We start from the raw sequence: 21,170 nt of genomic DNA on the forward strand, positions 1-21,170 counted from the left end.
GTTCTTATACAACATTTTTACAGTTTATATTTATACATATAGGCGTATCCTACATGATGTGGGGGTTCAAGAAACATCCACAAAAAATAAATAAATAAATAAAATAAATAAATAGATTGCATATAATACTGTAGGATTAAATCCTGTCACCCAGTGGGTGGCGTAATTTCCTACAGTACCAACATGATTGGCGATTTATAAACCAGCAATAAGCGCCTCGTACTGTCTCATCTGGGCGTTTTGAGTCTAGGTAACTTTGAGCCCACCCTGTGAACATGAAGGGCAGGCCTTTTCTCCTCTGCTGATAATTATCTCTATCTCTATCATGCCGAAATTAGAAATGTAGAATGTGTCTTATTTACTAAATAAAGGAAAACAATTTAATATCAGTTATGGCTAGGTGAAAAAAATGGTTTCCTCGTTATCCAGAAATCTCTTTTCTTTTCTTTTCTTTTCTTTTCTTTTCTTTTCTTTTCTTTTCTTTTCTTTTCTTTTCTTTTCTACAAAGAGAAAAGGAAAGGCTTTAGAGTACATTTACGTTTTAAACATTTAAAATAGCATAATAGCAATTGAAATGTCTATTTTTTATTTTACTGTGAACATTTGTTTATTGAAAAAAAATCTAGTTATTATTGTAATTATACGTATATCACATTTCTTAGTATTTATGTCAACACACAGAACAATATATTTTTAAGCCTTTAACCTAGCTAAAAAGTATTATCTAAATTAGCTAATAGTTTTTAGTGAATTGTCATAAATTACAAATATAAAACGGTTATTTCACAAATAGGTCATGTCTAGTTTATTTTAGTTAATTAACATTTAATTTTGAATAAATTGACGCATTTTTAGTCTTAAGTGGGCGCGCCAGGTGGGACCTCGTGCCCGTCTCTGCCTGTTTACATCTGTACGTGCTGTGCGTCCTGACGTCACATACGACCCCACCCCACCTCGCGCAGCAGCAGCCTAGTTGCAGTGGCAGCTTTGAGCGCAAATTTGCAAGATTGAAGTGGGAAAGCGGGACCGCAAGGATCAGAATAACTCACAACATAAAGAATCCGCAAAGACAGGATGGAGGAAGCCGATCAAGGTAACTGAATTCCTTTGAGAACGTGACATGACATGTCGGCACAGATTAGAAATGCAACAAAACTTTCAGAAGTTAGCTAGCTTGCTTGTTAGCACAGCCAACAGCTGGTAATGGAATAGTGGTTGTTTAATTTCTTTATTTTGATGAATATTGGTAATGTGACAATCAGTCAGGATACATATTTCCGCTATTTTTTTTCTGGTTAGAGCAGTTTTGTACATTATAATTAGTTCGTTATCTAATAATTAATGGTGTTTATAAATGCTGTAAAAATTTATGGAACCACCAGAGCCCGAACATAATCTCCCACTATCCAACTGCAAAACTTGATTTTTATTTATTTATTTCTTCTTCTTTCTTTTAGTAAATAAAGATGTTTGTGACTATTTATTTAACTTGCGTGGGCTTCACTTGCTTGCAGCATTGTTGAACCATATGTTAGCTTTAAACACCTGCTGTAAATAAGCTTCTACTCTCTTTTCATCTCTATTCTATCGTGCCAATTCCATTAATTGAGTCTATATTTAATGTCTTGCAGATAAACCATGTTTCTACTTTAAGTTATAACAATGTGGCTTGGGAAGTATAAAATAAAGCATAGAATAATACAGTTAATGGTATATCACATGTTTGATAGTTTTCTTCCTCTTCTTTATCATCTCATGTTTCTTATTCCCTTTGTGTGATGTCATTCATATGCAGATTTTGGACCTAGAAATGAGAACTTATGTTATAGTGTTTATGATCAGATCATCAGCAGGATCATACTGTGTGTGTGTGTGTGTGTGTGTGTGTGTGTGCATCATACCTGATCATTATACTGTAAGGTTTTTGCCAGTGTGGTCTGTTCTTTCTGATATGATCTGGCCAACTTGGGTTCCTGTTTTGGCCACTGCATCATTGCGTAAATAGTCTGCTAAGACAGCATAGTTTTTCTGCCGTGTGCTATTTTTCCAGTTCAAAATGTTCTCAAAATGTGTTCAGATGCCTGGTGTTGAGGTTATTGTCTGGCAGGAAATGCTGGCCTACATTCTATTGATTTAGACTAGTCTAGTCTAGTCTTTGGTATTTAGTGTATACTAGACTAGATGCCGGAATGGCCTCTATATATGTTTTGATGTAATATTTTACTGAAAAAGTTTAAAACAAATCTATATATGCAAATACATATTATATTATATTATATTATATTATATTATATTATAGGTAACACTTTATAATAAGGTTTAATTCGTTTACATTAGTTAACTATTTTAGTTAACATGAACTAAGAATTAACAATGATTCTAAAGCATGAATTAATCTTAGTTCATGTTTATTTTAATATTCACTAATGCATTATTAAAATCAAATGTTGTATTTGTTAACATTAGTTAATGCACTGTGAACTAGCATGGACAGCTGAATAATGAACAGCTGGATTTTTATTAACTAACATTAACAAAGATTAATAAATACTGTAACATGTATTGCTCATTGTTAGTTCATGTTAGTTAATACATTAAAAAATGTTAACAAATGAGACCTTATTGTAAAGGGTTACCATATTATTATATTATATTATATTGTATTATATTATATTATATTACATTATCCATAATTGGGGAAAGACTTTTTTTTTGTGCCAATTTTACTGTTTATGATCCTGTTTTTGATCAGCATTGACACTTATTAATATAAATGCAAAATGTTTTACTGCCTTACTGTAAATATATATAATTCTGTGAATCTATATAATATAATATAATATAATATAGCTGTCGATTCTCTATAATTTTCCTCTGTAGGGTCGTAGGGATTTTCCAGCTTCTCGGGCCATATATACAAACCCAAGTGTTTCTCAAATCTAGTTCATATGAAGATGACCACAAGTCTAAAATTTTGGCAAAAAACAGATTTAAGACATTGCCCTTATTTAACTATATAACAAAGGCCTGGCAGATACAGTCATTTACGTTTGCGTCTTGGGGAAATATCATTGACGTCACTGAATGTCACATCGTGCTTGTTTTCATAGTCCTTTCTGACCTCCTGACCATCCTGTCTTCATCCCGGTCACCTCGTCTCCGCCCAACTCCTTGGATCTGAGCAGCCTGTTCTCTCTCATCCCTCCTGGGCTGCAGTGAGTCGGTGAGCAGCCTCCCCAGGAGCCAGAGCCTTCCTGTCTGAATCTTCTGTTCCCCTCCCCTCATCTCTCTCACGCAGGGCAGCCATCTGCTCATTCCTTTTTTTCTGCGTGCCCATGTCTTTCTGCAGCTGGTGCCCATGTTGTTGTTGTGCAATGTGACAAGCAAAGTGCAGGACAAAGCCTGAGATACCTTTTGTTTACCCTTATTAGGTTACTCTAGACTCAGTTATGCCATCTTATGAATCCTATCAAGTGTCAAGATCTCAGTTAGTGAATGTGTCTATGATTTGCAGAATGATTTAGCTCTGTTGCATCAGTCAGTCATCAATGGAAAACCTTTCACCCAAGAGAAAAGGGATGGGCAAACCTGTGGATTAGGACATCTGATCTAATACTGTAACAGTCACACGTTTTGAATTCATAGTTTGCCTCTGCAGTCACCAGTTGCTCATGTTTGCTCAGGTAGATCTGCACACTGTTCTCTTTTTTGCTGTCATGGCAACATAGGATAATAAAAAAGATGAAAGACTAACAGAACTACAGTGAGGAATGAGGAAGCTGCCATCAAATCTTCTATAGCCAGTGTTGTTACGTTTGTTCTGTTATGAATGTGGTCATTGCGCATTTTGCTCGAATCCATTCGGTGGACCATTCAGCAACTCAAGGTTGAAAGTGTACTTGACTGCCAAAAGCTAGCAGAGAATTCTTTTGATCTCATTGGTGGAAATTTCCACTCCCGGTGTTTGTTGGTGTGCTGCAGTGTGTAACTCAGTCCAGTCTGCATTGTTATATTATAACAGTTATGCTGTTACTTCTCCATCTTTTTGATGTCCGTTCACTGAAAACATCAGAACTCAAAGTGGAATGTTAGATTCGTGACGACTTGAGTCGGGTCATTTCCGTGTTTTCATGCGAAGTAGCACAGGAATCTTTTTCCAATTTAATTTTAAAGAAGATATTTCAGATATTGCTTCAAATACTCTTTGTTCTCTAAGGCTTATGGCTACATATTTGTCATTCTTTTCTCTGTCTTGCTCTGAGCGTGTACACAGATAAATTACACTACTGTTCAAAGTACGATTTTTTTTTTTAAAGAAATTGTTTGTTTGTTTGTTTTCAATTGGTCAGAAGTAACAGTCGAGACTTTTACATTGTTGCAAAAAAATCTATTTCAAATAAATGCTGCTCTTTAAACCTTCTATTCATCAAAGTTTCCACAAAAATTTGGGACAAAATTTCGAGAGGGCAATATATCGTTCTCCTCCTCCTTGCGATACGAGAATCGATACACTGGCACCAAATATCAATATTTATTCAATAAAATAAGACGCTCTAAATAGATTTCCCTGCTCCCTACTTCATGGCTCCTTGAGGTGGTGCTCAACACATGAATGAGGGAAACGTGAACATAAGTTAACGAGCCTAAGAAAAAGAGGTTTTTAACGGGATGGCGGACAGCAGTGTGAGTAAAATAAGAGATGCCCCAGCCACGTTTAAGTCCAAAGTCTGGAAAACCTGCACTTAAACCTTTTCACAGGCATTTTATTTTCATAGTTAGATAGATACTGTGATGTATCATTACGATTAGGCGATATATTGATTTTTTGCAGAATTGTTGTATCGTGATATTATTGGTATTGTGAGCCGTGTATCGTATCGTGAGGTACCCTGTGATTCCCACCCCATAGTTAGTTCACCCAAAAATTATAATTCTGTCATTAAAGGTGCTAAAGAGGATCTTTTCGTCGACTGAGAAACCAAAGACTGTTAGTGAGTTTTTGAAATGAGCGCATGCGTAAGAACAACCCCCCTCCTTCACAGCTCATTTCGAGGGAACGCCTCGTGCACGAGTATTGGAACACGAGTGTTTACCACCGGCATTTCGCTGTGTTAGTGGATTCATTATGTCGGACTCACCGCAGGTAACTCATAATCTGCAGTTGTTACTCCTGTCTCCTGACAAAAACATTGCATGCGGCGCCTGTAGAGTGTGGAAAGTTACTGGAGCGCGCAGCCGCGCACGTCTCGCACAAGGAACGTCAGGGCAGTGATTGACAAGCCAGAGGGCCAATCTGCGCACGTCTTTCACAAGGAACGTAATGGCAGTGATTGACAAGCCAGAGGGCCACTCGTTTACGCGACGATCGCGTGAACGATTGGCTGATGTTTTTAAGGCCCTACCTCGTGCACAGATGATGTATATTAATATTATTCATTTCAGTGCACCTAATAAATAGTCTTTTATCAGTTAGTAAAGACAGGTTCAAGTAATATTGCAAAAATGTATAAAACAAAACATCCTCTTTAGCACCTTTAATTACTCACCCTCATGTCTTTCCAGACCCGTAAGATTTTCGTTCATCTTCGAAACACGAAATCTATGAGCTTTCTGGCCTCTGATAGACTGCAATATTATTACCAATTTCAAGCCCAGGAAGGCAGTAAAGACATCGTTAAATTAGTCCATGTGACTAGGTTCAAACTTAATGTCACGAAGCGACAAGAATACTTTTTGTGCACAAAAAAAAAAAAAAAAGACTTTATTGAACAATTTCTTCTCTTCCTTGTCAGTGTCCTACGCGGTTGACATAGTGAACACAGTGCAGCACAGTGCAAAACTGACACAGCTTTGCCATAAAAGGAATAATTTGAAGGACTAGTTCATGTACAAAAAGTTCACCTGAAAATTCTATCATCATTGAAGACTGGAATACACTACATGTCTTCCCTCTGTCAAACACACAAAAAAACTTTATATTACAGAATGTTCTGGATGATCTTTTCCATGATGGACTAATGCTGTTGATTGTTGAGGTCTTAAAAATTAAAAAGCCCCTTAGCTGTGTGCATGTGACTTGTGCACTGTCTTTTGGAGCCTTGATATGATAGCTATGTTGGAGAAACAGACCAACATGTACAAAAATAGACCCACATTTAGAAAACAACCAAAAATAACGATTTAAGTTTTTGATTTGTTCCTCACTTAAAGCTATTATTATATTGTAAGTTTATGTTACTTGGCCTAAAATTGTGCCTTTTTGGAGCTTGACAGCCACTTTCACTGTATGGAGAACAACAGAAAGAACATCCTTCTTTTGTGTTTCATGTCAGTCATAAGCATTTTGAATCACATGAGGGTGAGTAAATCATGACATAATATAGATTTTGTGTGTGTGTGTTTTGTGCACAGTGCAAAAATCCACATAACAGTGCCTGAATATTGGCCGCTCTTTATGACCGCCAAACCAATGCGATATATTAACATTAATTGTAAAATTTGTTGTGTTGTGGTTGTAATACATAAAAACTCACTAATCACCCAATTCCTTGGTGCAATAACACACATTTATTTCACTGATATACTGTTATCTGTTCAAGATTGTCCCTTTGATCACATTTTTGTTTGACATAGTTTGATTGTAGCAGTAGAGCATCTTTCTCACCGTTTCCAAAAGTAATTAAATCAGCAAGAGTTTCTTTTTCATGTCATATAACTGAATTACAGTTTTGTCCTTATTTCAAAGGTGTCATTTGTCTTATTTATTGTATTTTTCATATAACTGAGAGTTTTGGCCTAATAAAGGTGTGGACTAACATTGCACTGAGGGGAGAAACTTAAGGCCTCGCTGTGATCCTCCATCCCTCTGAACTGAGCCTCTCTCAGTCATGTGATCACACAGACAATTTTGAACAGCCAACCTTAAGATTGTGTATTTTCAGTAGAAAATAAGGCCTCTCACATACCATGACAGTAACGTGTTTAGCTAAAATTTCCTTCATTTTCTTATTAGGCATACTTTTGTCCATTCTTACATTCTTTGAAGAAATAAAGTTGCTATTTTCTACCACCCTATAGGCTGCTAAACCTTCTCCATTTCCCGCCCATTATTCCCATGCGTATATGTTTGTCCAGGCTGCTAGAGTCGCACTCTGTCCCATGATTCTCGTTTGTTTCAATCACGGGACGCAATGCGCTTGGAATAACCCAGTAATTGATTAGAAGCTGTGGTTTATTAGGTGCTTCAAATGTCCTCTTTGTTTCTTTACTGGGGTGTTTATGTTTTTGAGCTCTCTGAGTTTAAATGAGTTTAAAAGTCATACGAGATCCAGTTGACAAGGGTTCCTGATGTTGAAGAGGCACGAGCCCATTGAAAGGCTTGTCCAACTCAATATGAGGTCATGGGATTCCATGTACATCCTATTATTGGCATTGTGAAGATCACAGACACTCCATGTGGGGTCATGGGAATGTTACTGGGCAACTAGAGTTTAACAAAGAGTTTAGTCTAAATGAAATGTGTGAGTATTGCTTATTTCCTCTTTTAAATAATACTACTTGTCCATTTCTTAAATGGGAAGTAAGTCAAGCATCTCCCTTCATTGAATCTCTCTGTTCTATTACTGCAGTTTGTTGTATTTTGTCATAGACAGGCACTCCTAACATTGAGGTTACCACATTACTGTGGGGGCTTGTCACACTCTCCCACAATGCACCAGGCCCCTGTAAAGCACATTAAAAAAAGGCTTTGTCTGAACTTGCCAACATGTGCTGAAGTGTTAATGAAAATTCGTTGTTTTAGTTTTTTGTGAAAGTGATTTGGCATCCAAAGGAACATAAATTACATTTTGCCAATGGTTGCAGATTGCATTCAAGTCTCTATTTGAACATCTGCAGGCTTTTGTTGTGCAATTTAGTCTGGATGGAAGCCAACAAGGACTTTGGTGAAAGGCAAATATCCGGGTACTAACCTGCACACGGTAGTGCGGAGGCGTCAAGGTTCTGTCGTCCTAGACGTGAGAGGTGAATGTGTTTGGGTGTTAATTGACACGCAAACACATATAAGCGCACGTGTGTTTGTCACTGCTTGGCTCTTGTACGCCCATATGAAAACAACTGAATAGAGTCTCTGTGACTCTCATTATAACCTGATTCTTTGTGTCTCTGTCTGACTGTTCTTGCTGATCTCTAGCCGACCCATCCCACGTAAGACAGCTACTGTAGTCTGGCATGACTGGTAGTGATGTGTAATTCCAGCTCCTCAGGGGCAGAGCTGAATAGAGGGTGTGTCATACATAGCATGTTTGTATTTTAAAACCAGAGGAAATGAAAACTGGACTGGAAACGAAGGGTGTTGTGCTTGTGTCAGGTGTTTCCGCACCACTGGTGGCAGCAAATGGAATTCCAATGATTCTGTTGGCAATATTATGATTATTGCGATGATTTTAGCATGCTGTTTATTTGACTATAATGTCTTGTGATTTTGTCAGTGTTGATTTAATAGCATCTCTGATTTAAACTTAAGAGTTGCGTTATTGGTTGAGCCTGTGTTGCTATATCAAGCTGTTTAAACAAACAGAGCCATGTAGTAGTGTTTACACATGTAGGCATGTGCTGGCAATAAATATTTACTTATTACAATATTTACGACAACAATAAACATTTTTACATCAATATTATTTATTATTATTATAGTAAAATATTTAAAGCTGCTGTCCGCAGTTTTTCCTCTTTGTCGCCATCTCTGTTTGAAACATGCGATTGCAGTCATATGCGGAACAGTTATCTGTACGTGCGTTATGCCTCAGCACAGCCCGTCAGCGCGGATGAATCTAATGTTTGCTGTCAGTCACCGCACCGGTGTGGATACTGAACTTCAGAATCAGACTCTACGTCTTGAAAGTATGACCAATATAAGAATTTTCACTGGAAAATATCATCTGAACAAGTAAGTAACATGTCTGCCACTTTTGTTTTGACCAACTGAGGAAAAAAGGCCTACAATAAATCACGCTGCCAATGATGATTAAATCTAACGATCGCTTAGCTCTGATCACACCAAACCGTGCAAATTATTATTACTGTTATATTGTTCTCAAATTGTTAATGTTAACAACATCAGCACTGCGTGACTGTGTATTTAGTGTGTATTAGCGTTACCTGTAGATTTCAATTTCTGTACCCACTCCACAGTCCGAAGTCTTTTGCTTTTTGACTACGGGTGAATCTCCAGCTGTCACTGATGATTGTCATTTGGACCTTTCCGGATTACAATCCGCCATCAAAATGATAAGTTTAATTATTTCAGCTGCTGTGAGAAAAGGCTATAAACGTGCCGCTACCAGCAGCTTCCTCACATGATTTAACTGAGCCTCTCGACGGGACTCCTTTCTGTTTACGGACGTGACGTAATGACGCACAGAGGAACTGCTGCATGCTTGAATTTCCCGCGGAAATCCGCCAGTTCGCTCTTATTATAAAACATTATTACAAGCTAACCGTCGTGAATCGCGACAAGATAATTAGATAGTTTTGAACACTGGCTGGTAATGTACTTGTTCAAAAGTTGATTTTAGATAATTTTTAACCAAAAAAAGTTGTGGACTGCAGCTTTAAAGTAAACATTTATTTTATTTATTTTGATTTATTTTTAGTCACCATAAAATTAAAATCGACAATTTTTTTTTTTTATGGAATTTTGCAGTGATTATTTTAAATTTATTTTTATGTGGATATATAATATCTTTTTTTAATTCTTGTCATCTGTAATGAAAAACATTATTTTCCCTTCCCTCTCGCAATGACATCTCTGATGATGTGTGCACCAGTACAAGGGTGGGACAATAATCTGTCCTCTCTAACAATCTGTCGCTCACATGAGATCGCAGCAGTTAGCAAACGACAACGATCAAATGATCCTATCAATTCCCAATGGACAAAATCAAGTTCCTTCCTACATTTTTTTCTTGTTCGAGAAGCATTTCACTTGGATATACTTAAAGTCCCCCTGTAGTCAATAATTTTATCCCTTAAAACTTCTCTTTGATCACCAAAATGACATATTTAAAAAAATAAATAAATAAATCCTGTGAAAAAAAAAAAAAAAAAATGTCTTCATTCCTTGAATGTAACTCTACACCCTTGCCTCATTTTATATATGCAGATCAATGAATATGCAAATTAGCCCTGCCTCAACTTGCTCAAGCCAGCTCAGAGATCCACTCGGTCAACTTACTTCAGTAAACGCTGCACACTGATAACGTTTTTTACAACATTGGACTATAATTTTATAACACATAACTGTAATTAATATGATTATTCTTTTCCTTGACTGTTATCAAACAGCTAATAATGTGTTGCTAATGTTACACAAACCATGTTACCGTTCGCCATGTCAGAGTCAGTCAGCTGCCTTCTAACAATCTGTATCCTTAAAAACGCTTTGAACAACTCAGAACATCAGTGGAGAAAGGCAAATAGTTCATCATACAACCGCCATCTACACGATTTTTCATATCACCAGTTGACTTGTATATCAACTGGTGTTGACTTATGAATTTGCACATGGTTTGCCTTAACGCATATTAAAAACACCACATAGACATAAAAACAACATTAAAAACTTGATTTTCACCACAGGAGGTCTTTAAGAAAGAAATGAGTACGAAAAGTTGGTCGCATTTTCTGGTTCATGACAACTTTATTAAAATAAAGTGTGAATGGGTTTTGTTTCTGTTTTCGATTAACTGGTTTGCAGATTTTGCCAGATGGTTGCTTAGATGGCCATCAATAATTTTGTGGCTCTGATAATTAATCTGCCCGCTATTTGATTATTTTAAAACAATATTAAAAAGGCTGTTATATTTAATAAGCAGTAATTTATATATATTTATATATATAAACATACAGTACTGTGCAAAAGTTAGTACATTAGTTGGTTAGCACATTAATATTTTCACCCAAAAAAAATGGTTATAAGCCAGTTATTTATATCTTTTGCAGTAGTGTGTCAGTAGGAAATATCAGTTTACATTTCCAAACATTCCTTTTGCCATTAATTGTAATAATCCAGTGAGATTTTTGTGTGCAGATGGAGTCTGACAACAGCAGCCAGTACACGGAGATCTGATCTCACCATCATCGAGTCTGTCTGTGATTACATGGAGAGAGAAAAAAACTAAATCCAAAAAACCGCGGCAACGGCAACGTCTCCAAGATGCTTGAAGAAACCTACCTCTAAAGCTACAGTTCTGTGAAAAGTTTTAGGCACTTGTGTAAAAATGCTGTAAAGTGAGGATGCTTTCAAAAATAATGTCATAAATTTTATTTATCAGTTAACTTCTATTAACTAAATCAAATCAATATTTGGTGTGACAACCCTTTGCGTTTAAAACAGCTTTTTTTCCTAGGTACACTTGCACATAGTTTTTCAGGTAGCTTTAGAGGCAGGTTTCTTCAAGTGTCAAGGTTTCTTTTAGTCTGTCTCAGTTTTTTCTGTTTCTTCATGTAATCCCAGATGGACTTGATGATGGTGAGATCAAATCTCCCTGTAGAGCATACCAGCTGTTGTCAGACTCATTGTGTATACATAAATCTCACTGGATTATTACAATTAATGCAAAAGGAATGTTTGGAAATGTAAACTGATATTTCCTACTGACACACTACAGCAAAAGGTTTACGCCAATATTTACAAGAACTATACACATGCATGCTATTTCTGTTATGTTTTTTTAATTAATCATGATCTTGTATGGTTTGATTAGACCTATAAAATCTGCATTCCACAGTATAATGCAGCATGGAAGGAATATGTTTGCAGTATAATGGTGCCGAAGACCCATGAGTGTGCGTTGGCCTTTAGGGATCAGCACTTCTATATGTCTTGCGCTTGGCTGAATCCATTTCAGTCTGTAATGGTTTGTGCAGCTGGTGTATATCCGAAACGGTGCGGAGGCCCTTTATAATGGATTAGAGCTGTAATCTGGGCCACCACAGATTACAGCTTCCTTTCGTGGGCTTGCCCCAGAGTCATGTGACCAGGGGACAAATGGATCTTCATTTCCCATGGATGATAAGATAGATGGAGGGGGCTGAGCACAGGAACAGCTAAAGATGATGGCGATTGCTTTTTTCAGACCTTGAGAATCTGGCACTTTTACAGGATTGTCAACAATCCCTATAAGGACCGTTGAGATTACAGCTGGGAGTGTCGGCTCGTGACGGAATTAGATCGCTCTAGAGAGGTAACTTATTAACGTGCTGCCGTCGTTGTCTTGGGTCGGACATCATGTGAGCCAGCTGCTGCCCTGCTAGCGCTGCAGGATCCGCAAAACACACTTATACTCGCAAGCAGATAGGACAATCGGCACAGTGATCCTAACACACACTGTCACATGAAATCACTTAGTGTCCAGGGAGCTTCCTGTTCATAGGCAGCATGGAGGAACCTGTCGAGGAGTACAAGTCTCCGTTCAACTTTGAGCAGGGAGTGAACACCAGCTACCTCTACCTGTCACCCAAAGAGAATTTCACTCCCCCTGGCTCACCTGTACCATCGCTCAGAGGTAACTGTGTTTGTTCAGGTGCTGAGTGGATGTGTGTGTTTAGGTGTGGACTGGTGTTTGTCAGTGTAACAAGCAGTGTGTGATGGAGATCGAGACAAAGAATGTTATTGAAAGTACGGGAGAGCCCTCTTCCTGTCAGTTGCTGATGTTTTGGAGAGGCTCAGCCGTCAGGAGCAGATGCTGTTCAAGTGGGCGTCCCAAACACCAGGCTAGTGCAGACTCAGAAAGTGCCATCTCTACTAGTCATCCTCTCTATTATGAGGTCCACATATAATTGTAGTAATTTGTTCGTGCCTAAAACACATTTTAGTCATATTTTAGTTTTCCATGCCATTTTATATCTCTTTAGCTGTTTGAATTCAGAGGGCTATTCCAGAAAGCAGGTTATGTTACATACCTGGGTATGTTTAAGCGCAAGTAAGTGGATAACCTCAACTTTTGGTTCCAAAAACAGAGGTAACTTTCAGGGTATGTTAGTAGCCATATCAACTTACTCTTTGAACATAACCTGTTATTATTCAGATGCGTGTTATATAATTAATTAATATAGTTATTTTAATGTGATTAAATTTGTTATAGTTACAGTTTATATATATAATATATATGTGATATCTTATTAAATAATTAGCATCAAACAAACAATATAATTCTTATTTTCAGTGAATAAAGATTACTTATTAAAAGAAAAGATTGAAAAAAGTATTGCACAACCACCAAATAGGTGGCGATGTGCACTAAGTAGGTTATGTAAACCGGCATTAAACAAAAGAAGAAGGAGGAAGTAGAATGGCACGCTTTTTCTTAGCGTCTGTTTAAATGGCCAATATTAAAATGTATATTCTGTTTTGTCTAAATGAATTTCAACACTAAAAAGCTGAAAACCTAACATAAGATAAACATTATGCCAGATGTGTATAGACTTTTTCATCATAACTATTAACAAAGAAAAATGGTTATATAATTGTTTGATATTACAATGGGCGTTTAGTGTTTACAGAGAGAATACTTCAACTAGTTAGCGCGGACTAACATCTTAACATCCTACTACAATACAGATAGAGCTCCATACTACTGTAATAATAAAAACACAGAGGAAAAAAGTTTTTGTATGTTGTAAACTCTCACATTAACCGAGCACAAACGAGAATACCTTATAATGCATTAGACTTTGTAAACAAAAGTCATGCTCCATCCTTGATCATTACTCCAAGTAATAAGACAGACAAGCTGCATTAAAGGGTTAGTTCACCCAAAAATGAAAATTCTTTCATTTATTACTTACACTCATGCCGTTCCACACCCGTAAGACCTTCGTTAATCTTCAGAACACAAATTAAGACATTTTTAGTGGAAATCGATAGCTTCGTGAGGCCTCCATAGGGAGCAATGACACTTCCTCTCTCAAGATCCATAAAGGTACTAAAAACATATTTAAATCAGTTCATGTGAGTACAGTGGTTCAATATTAATATTATAAAGCGACGAGAATATTTTTGGAGTGCCAAAAAAACTAAATAACTTATTTAGTGATGGCCGATTTCAAAACACTGCTTCATGAAGATTCAGAGCACAAATTAATCAGTGTATCGAATCATGATTCAGATCGCGTGTCAAACTGCCAACGGCTGAAATCACGTGACTTTGGCGCTCCGAACAGCAGATTCGACACACTGATTCATCTGTGCTCCGAATCTTCCTGAAGCAGTGTTTTGAAATCGGCCATCACTAAATAAGTCGTTATTTAGGTTTTTTTGGCGCTCCAAAAATATTCTCGTCGCTTTATAATATTAATATTGAACCTCTGTACTCACATGAACCAACTTAAATATGTTTTTAGTACCTTTATGGATCTTGAGAGAGGAAGTGTCATTGCTCCCTATGGAGGCCTCATGGAGCCATTGGATTTCAACTAAAATATGTGTTTGGAAGATTAACGAAGGTCTTACGGGTGTGGAACGGCATGAGGGTAACGTTAAGTAATAAATGACAGAATTTTCATTTTTGGGTGAACTAACCCTTTAATCGACACATGATTAGACAATATTGGACCCACATCTGAATAGCAGAACTACAGAAACGTGACTTAGCCGGTTAGCAGGAGACAGACTAGGGTGTACATTACACAACGTAATATACAAAACTACGAATTTTGAACGATCGCTAGAAAATATAAACATCAATTATTAATCATACTTACAGGTTGAGATTCAGAGGAGCAAGCTGGTCCAAATAAACCGTTCATTGATCCATATTTTAAGACGAAGCGTTTTGTAAATCCTGCGTTAAACTCCCCGAGGTTTGAGAAGCAGTCGTCAGTAAAATGACGGGAACACAACAAAAGATTGTACTGCTGTGGTATTGTTGAAAAAATGAATTTTCCCTGGCATCTGTGTGCGCAATAAGTGGGCGGGTAATATGCTAATGTTTCGTCCGTTCCTAAGGGATTCCTTTTACAAACGACTCATTTAATTGACTCAGAGTCGACTCTTACTTTTGAGAGACAATAACTTTATATACGGTGCACTTTCAGATTTAAAACTTTGCAGGATGTTTTCATTCACTTAGAGCTATGTTACACACGACATAAAAGGTCATTTTCAAAAATTCATAATGGGGAACTTTAAAGATTTAGTTTTTAACGATTAACTTTAAGTGATTGTTCAGTGATGGTAAAGGTAATCTAAATGTAAAAATCTAAAATGAAAATAGCATGCACAATTAAATATACAATAATCTTCCTATATGGATTAATAATAAAAAAAACTCTAGTATGGCCTGATAACTGATGTTACTGTTATACTGTGCATCCCTGTATGTTTTCATATTACATCAAACACTTTTATTAAAAAATTAAAATTTCCTACCACATGATATGGCCCTTTTAAAGAAACAGAACCGCAGTGCAGGGCCCTTTAACAAACATTGATTGAATTAACAGGACAACAGGTCTGAACTGGCACATACTCAGTGACAAACACTTAATCATTCCGTCCAGTAAAACTGTATCTATAAATTTTTCCGTGGCCAGCAGCGTTACTATAATGCAGTTAAGATGTTAATCACTAAATGGAAGAGCAGTGAGCTTGGTTAACAAATTACAAGTGTGTTTACACAGGGCCCTCGATCTCATTATACAGAGAGGTCAATGATCAAGCCTGTGAACCATCATGACACAACAGGATTGGAAATATTTCTCTTTATGTGGTGATTCGTGAGATGGCGGCCATTCGTAATCTTGTTATTGTGTATCTGGAAATCTACGTGTGGAGAAATCAATTCAACTAGAGGACAGATGTTGATGTTGAATCACAAATGTATCAACAGGAATTGTGACAGTAAAGCTGGTGATGAAATCAGGGATGTCTGAACAAATCTGAAGTGTTTTCATCACAGCTCGTCTTATGGGTTGGAAAGAATTGAATTACTTTCTTTTTAACGTCCACGTTGATTTTTATTTATTTATTTGTTTTCCGACCACCTCAAATTTTAAGCCAATATGTCACGTGAATTTACAAAAGTTATTTCTAACATTAAAAAACAGATTCTGAAACGATAAAAGAAAACGTTTAATTTGTTAAAATAAATTATATGGTCTTGAAAAAGTGTGCGTGAGAGTGTATGTATGATAGGTAGGATATTGCTTTTCGGTTTTGCAAAGAATGAGCCACAGACACAGATGTTGTTTGCATTGAACCTGTTTATTATACTGCAAAACAACTCCCTATAGATGAACCTTGATTTCATCCCTGCTCAAGTTCAGTATGAAGTTCAGGCTTTGGTTATAGTCAGAATTACCATGCAAGTGATGTCATGTGAGTCCTCCTGTAAACCATTCATTCAAACTGACCGTTGAACTTGGATGACACTGTCAATATTCCTTTCTCATGATGAATGAATGTGACTCCGGTGTCAGTGCGCTAGTGTGTAACTTGGAGCGTACTATAACATTCAGCAGATGTAGTTTAAAAATAAATGTGTTTTGAGAGATAATGGTGTATCAAATAGACATTGTGAAAGTGAACATAGAAGGTGGGAAACACTTTAATTTATTCAAACTGCTAATTACTGCTACTAATTTTGGAACATTCACCTTCCCACATAGCCAAAACTCTGTTCATATTAGTAAGAAAGTAACCAGTTCACTTTTTTTTTCTCACTTTTCTCAAGCTCCTCACTTTTGTTGCTAATTACCTTTGTAGTAAGTTAAAGTGGGAGGCCAGCCTACCAGTTTTTCCAGAAATACCAAACAAGCTGCTTACAAATGAGTTGCACACCTTCCTCATGTGATGCAACTTTAAATGCAGCGAGTTTCTTCCTCAAAACAAGTTTTGAACCTCCCAGCTTCAAGCTGAGACCTGAATCTCAGATTTGACCTTTATTGAATGTCCATCCATTGAGCTTTTATAATTATTATTATTATAATTATTTATTTATTTATTTTGTTAACTAACACAGAAAAGGCTGATTCTGTCAAAGCTCTCGGATCAGTGTTTAACAAAGTGAATGGTCTTATCAGGTTATTCTGTTAATCCAATAATCGTGGGAAGCACAAAAACACTGATTTGACTAAATGAGAACAAGGACATCAGCTGATAACATTACAGTGTACTATACAGTGCAGTGCAGATCTATTCATTCAGGGCTGTCATATTCTCATCAGTTTGATTGACACTGCTGAATTTTTGGCCTTTCTTACTAGTTATCAGCCCACTGAATGGTGTCATCCAGGAGTTTTATTATTTATTTTGTATTTCCATGGCATGGTCTGTCAGTGGAGGCATCAAAGCACATCTTCCAGACATGATGCGTGAGCCCTTGGGTGGGTGTCCATCATGTGACAAGCACCTTTATAAAGTTTTCAAGTTCTTTGGCACATGACTTTTCTCTGCCCTCCTCATCTTCCTTTATGTTTTTCTTTCCCCTCCTGGTCTGATGTCTGATTCAGTCTCTAAATCAGAACCTGAATCTTTCTTACCACTCACCACTGAGCTAACAGGACTTGGACTCAGTTCAACTTGATGTGAACTAAAACTTAAAGGTGCCCTAGAACTTTTTTTTAAAAGATGTAATATAAGTCTAAGGTGTCCCCTGAATGTGTCTATGAAGTTACAGCTCAAAATACCCCATAGATTTTTTTTAATTAATTTTTTTAACTGCCTATTTTGGGGCATAATTAGTAATGAGCCAATTCAGGGTGTGTGGCCCTTTAAATCTGGTGCTCTACGCCCCAAGAGCTCACGCTTGCCTTAAACAACATAAAAAAAGTTCAAACAGCTAATATAACCCTCAAAATGGATCTTTACAAAGTGTTCGTCATGCTGCATGTCTAATCGCGTAAGTACAGTGTTTATTTTGATGTTTACATTGATTCTGAATGAGTTTGATAGTGCTCCGTGGCTAACGGCTAATGCTACACTGTTGGAGAGATTTATAAAGAATGAAGTTGTGTTTATGCATTATACAGACTGCAAGTGTTTAAAAATGAAAATAGTGTCTCCGTGAATACAGTAAGAAACGATGGTAACTTTAACCACATTTAACAGTACATTAGCAGAATGGTAACGAAACATTTAGAAAGACAATTTACAAATATCACTAAAAATATCATGTTATCATGGATCATGTCAGTTATTATTGCTCCATCTGCCATTTTTTGCTATTGTCCTTGCTTGCTTACCTAGTCTGTTGATTCAGCTCTGCACAGATCCAGACGTTCTGCCCTTGTCTAATGCCTTTCATAATGTTGGGAACATGGGCTGGCATATGCAAATATTGGGGGCGTACATATTAATGATCCCGACTGTTACGTAACAGTCGGTGTTATGTTGAGATTCGCCTGTTCTTCGGAGGTCTTTTAAACAAATGAGATTTATATAAGAAGGAGGAAACAATGGAGTTTGAGACTCACTGCATGTCATTTCCATGTACTGAACTCTTGATATTCAACTATGCCGAGGTAAATTCAATTTTTGAATCTAGGGCACCTTTAATTGATGCTAAAAATTTATATCACAAAGGATCTGTGGAATTTGTTTCCAGAACTTCTAATAGGCGTCACTATAAGAAAGGCCATTTCTACATCAGAATACAAAAATAAAAAGGTGATTTGCCACTGACAATGTAACTTTGTATTCATTTTTCATTTTTTAATTAATATAATGTGACTTTCTTTTTTTTTAATTGCAACATTTTTCTCGTAATGGTAAATTTATCTCACAGTATGACTTTATAATTGTGACTTTTCTCATAATTGTAAATTTTATATATCAGTGTAATTTTATTTCCTGTAATTGCGACTTTATCTCACAGTATGACTTATTGTAATTGCGAGTTTTTTCATTTCAACTTTTTTCTCGGAATTGTGACTTAATATATCAGTGACTTTATTATATTTGTGAATTTTTTCTCTAAATTGTAAATTCATATATCGGTGTAATTTTATTTCCTGTAATTACGACTTTTCTTGTAATTGTAAATGTATTTCACAGTATGACTAGTTTAATTGCGACTTTTTTTCTTAATTGCAACTTTTTTCTCTGAATTGTAAATATCTCACAGTGACTTTATTATAATATGGTATATATAACTTTTCTCTTATTGTAAATTCATATATCAGTGTAATTTTATTACCTGTAATTGCAACCTTTTTCGTAATTGTAACTCTCAAAGTATTATTGTAATTGCGACTTTTTTTAATTGCAACTTTTTTCTCGTAATTGTAACTTTATATCTATGTAATTTTGTTTCCTGTAATTGCAACTTTTCTCATAATTGTAACATTAAATCTCGTAGTGTGGTTTTATTTCTTGTAATGTGACTTTCTCATTATTTTAACTAAATTTCACAGTGCGACTTTCTCGTAATTGTGACGTAATTACTAGAAATAGGCCTATATCTTAGTGTTTTTTTCTCTTTTTTGTAATTGTAATTTTATCTCAGTGTGACTTTCTTGTGACTTTTTTTCTTAATTATATATATATATATTTTTTTTCCCAAATGATTGTATCTTTAGATCTTTATAGTTTAATTTCATTTCTCATAATTTTATTTACAGTGTGACTTTGTGGGGTTAAAAAATGCAGCCTTTTCTTAGGCCAACAATTTTATTAGTAGTCTTCATCGCCTTAAAATATTTCATAGTGCATGTCTTTGTTTTTGTAGGGACCCAGAGGCCAGACTTCATCCCAGAAGTAGGCGAAGATGCAGTGGATGCAGTACCCTGTTCACCCTGCATGGCCTTAACTGAGAAAGAGCAAGCAGAGCTCTGCAGTGAACTAGCTAAGGTCGGCATCCTTCAGTCCAGTTATATTTCAGATTCCAACCTGTCTCTACAACATCTCTGCAGCCATTCAATGGCTTAGATTCTCTCAGGACCAAGTGTGGTTGATTCTCAAGGCTAAACTCATTTTGCAAAACCTACTTTCTTCCCTGTTTTGACACATGCTGTGTTACATCTTGTAGATGGACCAATCTCTTATGGATAAACTATATCAGTGATTTAAAATTTTGAGTCTTACCACACTTTTATTAAACCATATTTTCCATGATGAATTCTTCTATCATGTTTTCCTACAGGTGGAAGATGAGATCCAGACTCTTTCTCAGGTGCTAGCGGCCAAGGAGAAGCAGGTGGCGGAGATCAAGAGGAAGCTGGGCATCACTCCACTCAACGAGTTTAAACAGAACCTAACCAAGGGCTGGCAGGAAGTCACCACCTCCACCGCGTACGTGCCCTCACTCGCCTCAGGCATCTGTGTGCCGCCCGTTGCCTCTCGTACTGCTGCGGAGGAGCGGCACCATCTGTCGATGCTTCTGCTGTGCATTCACACTTGCTATTTGAATGAATAACATTATAGAAGTACAGTTATGAACATGCTTGACTTTATTAGCTCACTCCAGCTGTTAGAATTACACGATCTTGTGTTTTATGGTTATGTTGTGCTGTTGGTAAAATTTTTTCCCTACACATCTGCCCCCCATCTGTGCTGAACAGATATAAGAAGACCTCAGAGACCCTATCCCAAGTGGGTCAGAAGGCAACGACAGCATTCTCCAGCGTGGGCTCAGCCATTAGCAGAAAGCTGGAGGACGTAAGGTGAGAAGGGAAATTAGAAGTACTTGTCCAAGTTATCATCCTTTGATTTAACTATCCCTTGTTCCCATTTGACCTAGTAACTAATGAATGAATACTCACTAATACCTACTAATAATGTCTGTTCTAACCCACTTTGGTTACGTTCACACAGCAACAGATAACGGTTTTCACTCTCTTTGGAGTTATTTTATGAAGATAAGTGAAGGTGAACTACTTGAAGGAGTCACAAGTGCATTTTGAGAGCAAATTTGGGAGGTTTCGTGGTCAGAGAATGAGACAAAACTCCTGTTAAATGCTGGGTGGAGGTTTTGACCACATATCTGAGAGGATGTGTTGTAGGAGTTTTCTAAAATTCCACAAAAATTAAATCCTTAAGCCCCGGGTATACTTCACTTTCCGCGCCCGGACGCGTCACGCGCGCAGTCCTGTCCGCGCGTCTTTCAAAGTATACTACACCACGGATGCACGTGGATGAACGCGTTCGACACATGCGCAGTACTTTTTTTTTC

General features: G+C 36.9%; 1 protein-coding gene across 5 annotated transcripts in view; it reads left to right on the forward strand.

Annotated features, from left to right (window-relative positions):
- The first annotated feature begins 921 nt into the window (after positions 1-921).
- tpd52 (tumor protein D52) overlaps positions 922-21,170 on the forward strand; it is a 31,212-nt gene continuing 10,963 nt past the window's right edge. Inside the window, exons 1-5 of one of the 5 annotated variants that reach the window (XM_048201338.1) lie at positions 927-1,093; positions 3,111-3,223; positions 19,728-19,849; positions 20,142-20,290; positions 20,560-20,661. In XM_048201338.1, the coding sequence (XP_048057295.1) occupies positions 19,799-19,849; positions 20,142-20,290; positions 20,560-20,661 (302 nt within the window). In that variant the 5' untranslated portion in view covers positions 927-1,093; positions 3,111-3,223; positions 19,728-19,798. Of the gene's footprint in view, positions 1,094-3,110; positions 3,224-19,727; positions 19,850-20,141; positions 20,291-20,559; positions 20,666-21,170 lie in introns of those variants that run through there. The other 4 variants (XM_048201335.1, XM_048201336.1, XM_048201337.1 and 1 more) reach the window with 4 other exon arrangements.

Source organism: Megalobrama amblycephala, linkage group LG9, assembly GCF_018812025.1.
Source record: "Megalobrama amblycephala isolate DHTTF-2021 linkage group LG9, ASM1881202v1, whole genome shotgun sequence".
Lineage (NCBI taxonomy): Eukaryota > Metazoa > Chordata > Actinopteri > Cypriniformes > Xenocyprididae > Megalobrama > Megalobrama amblycephala.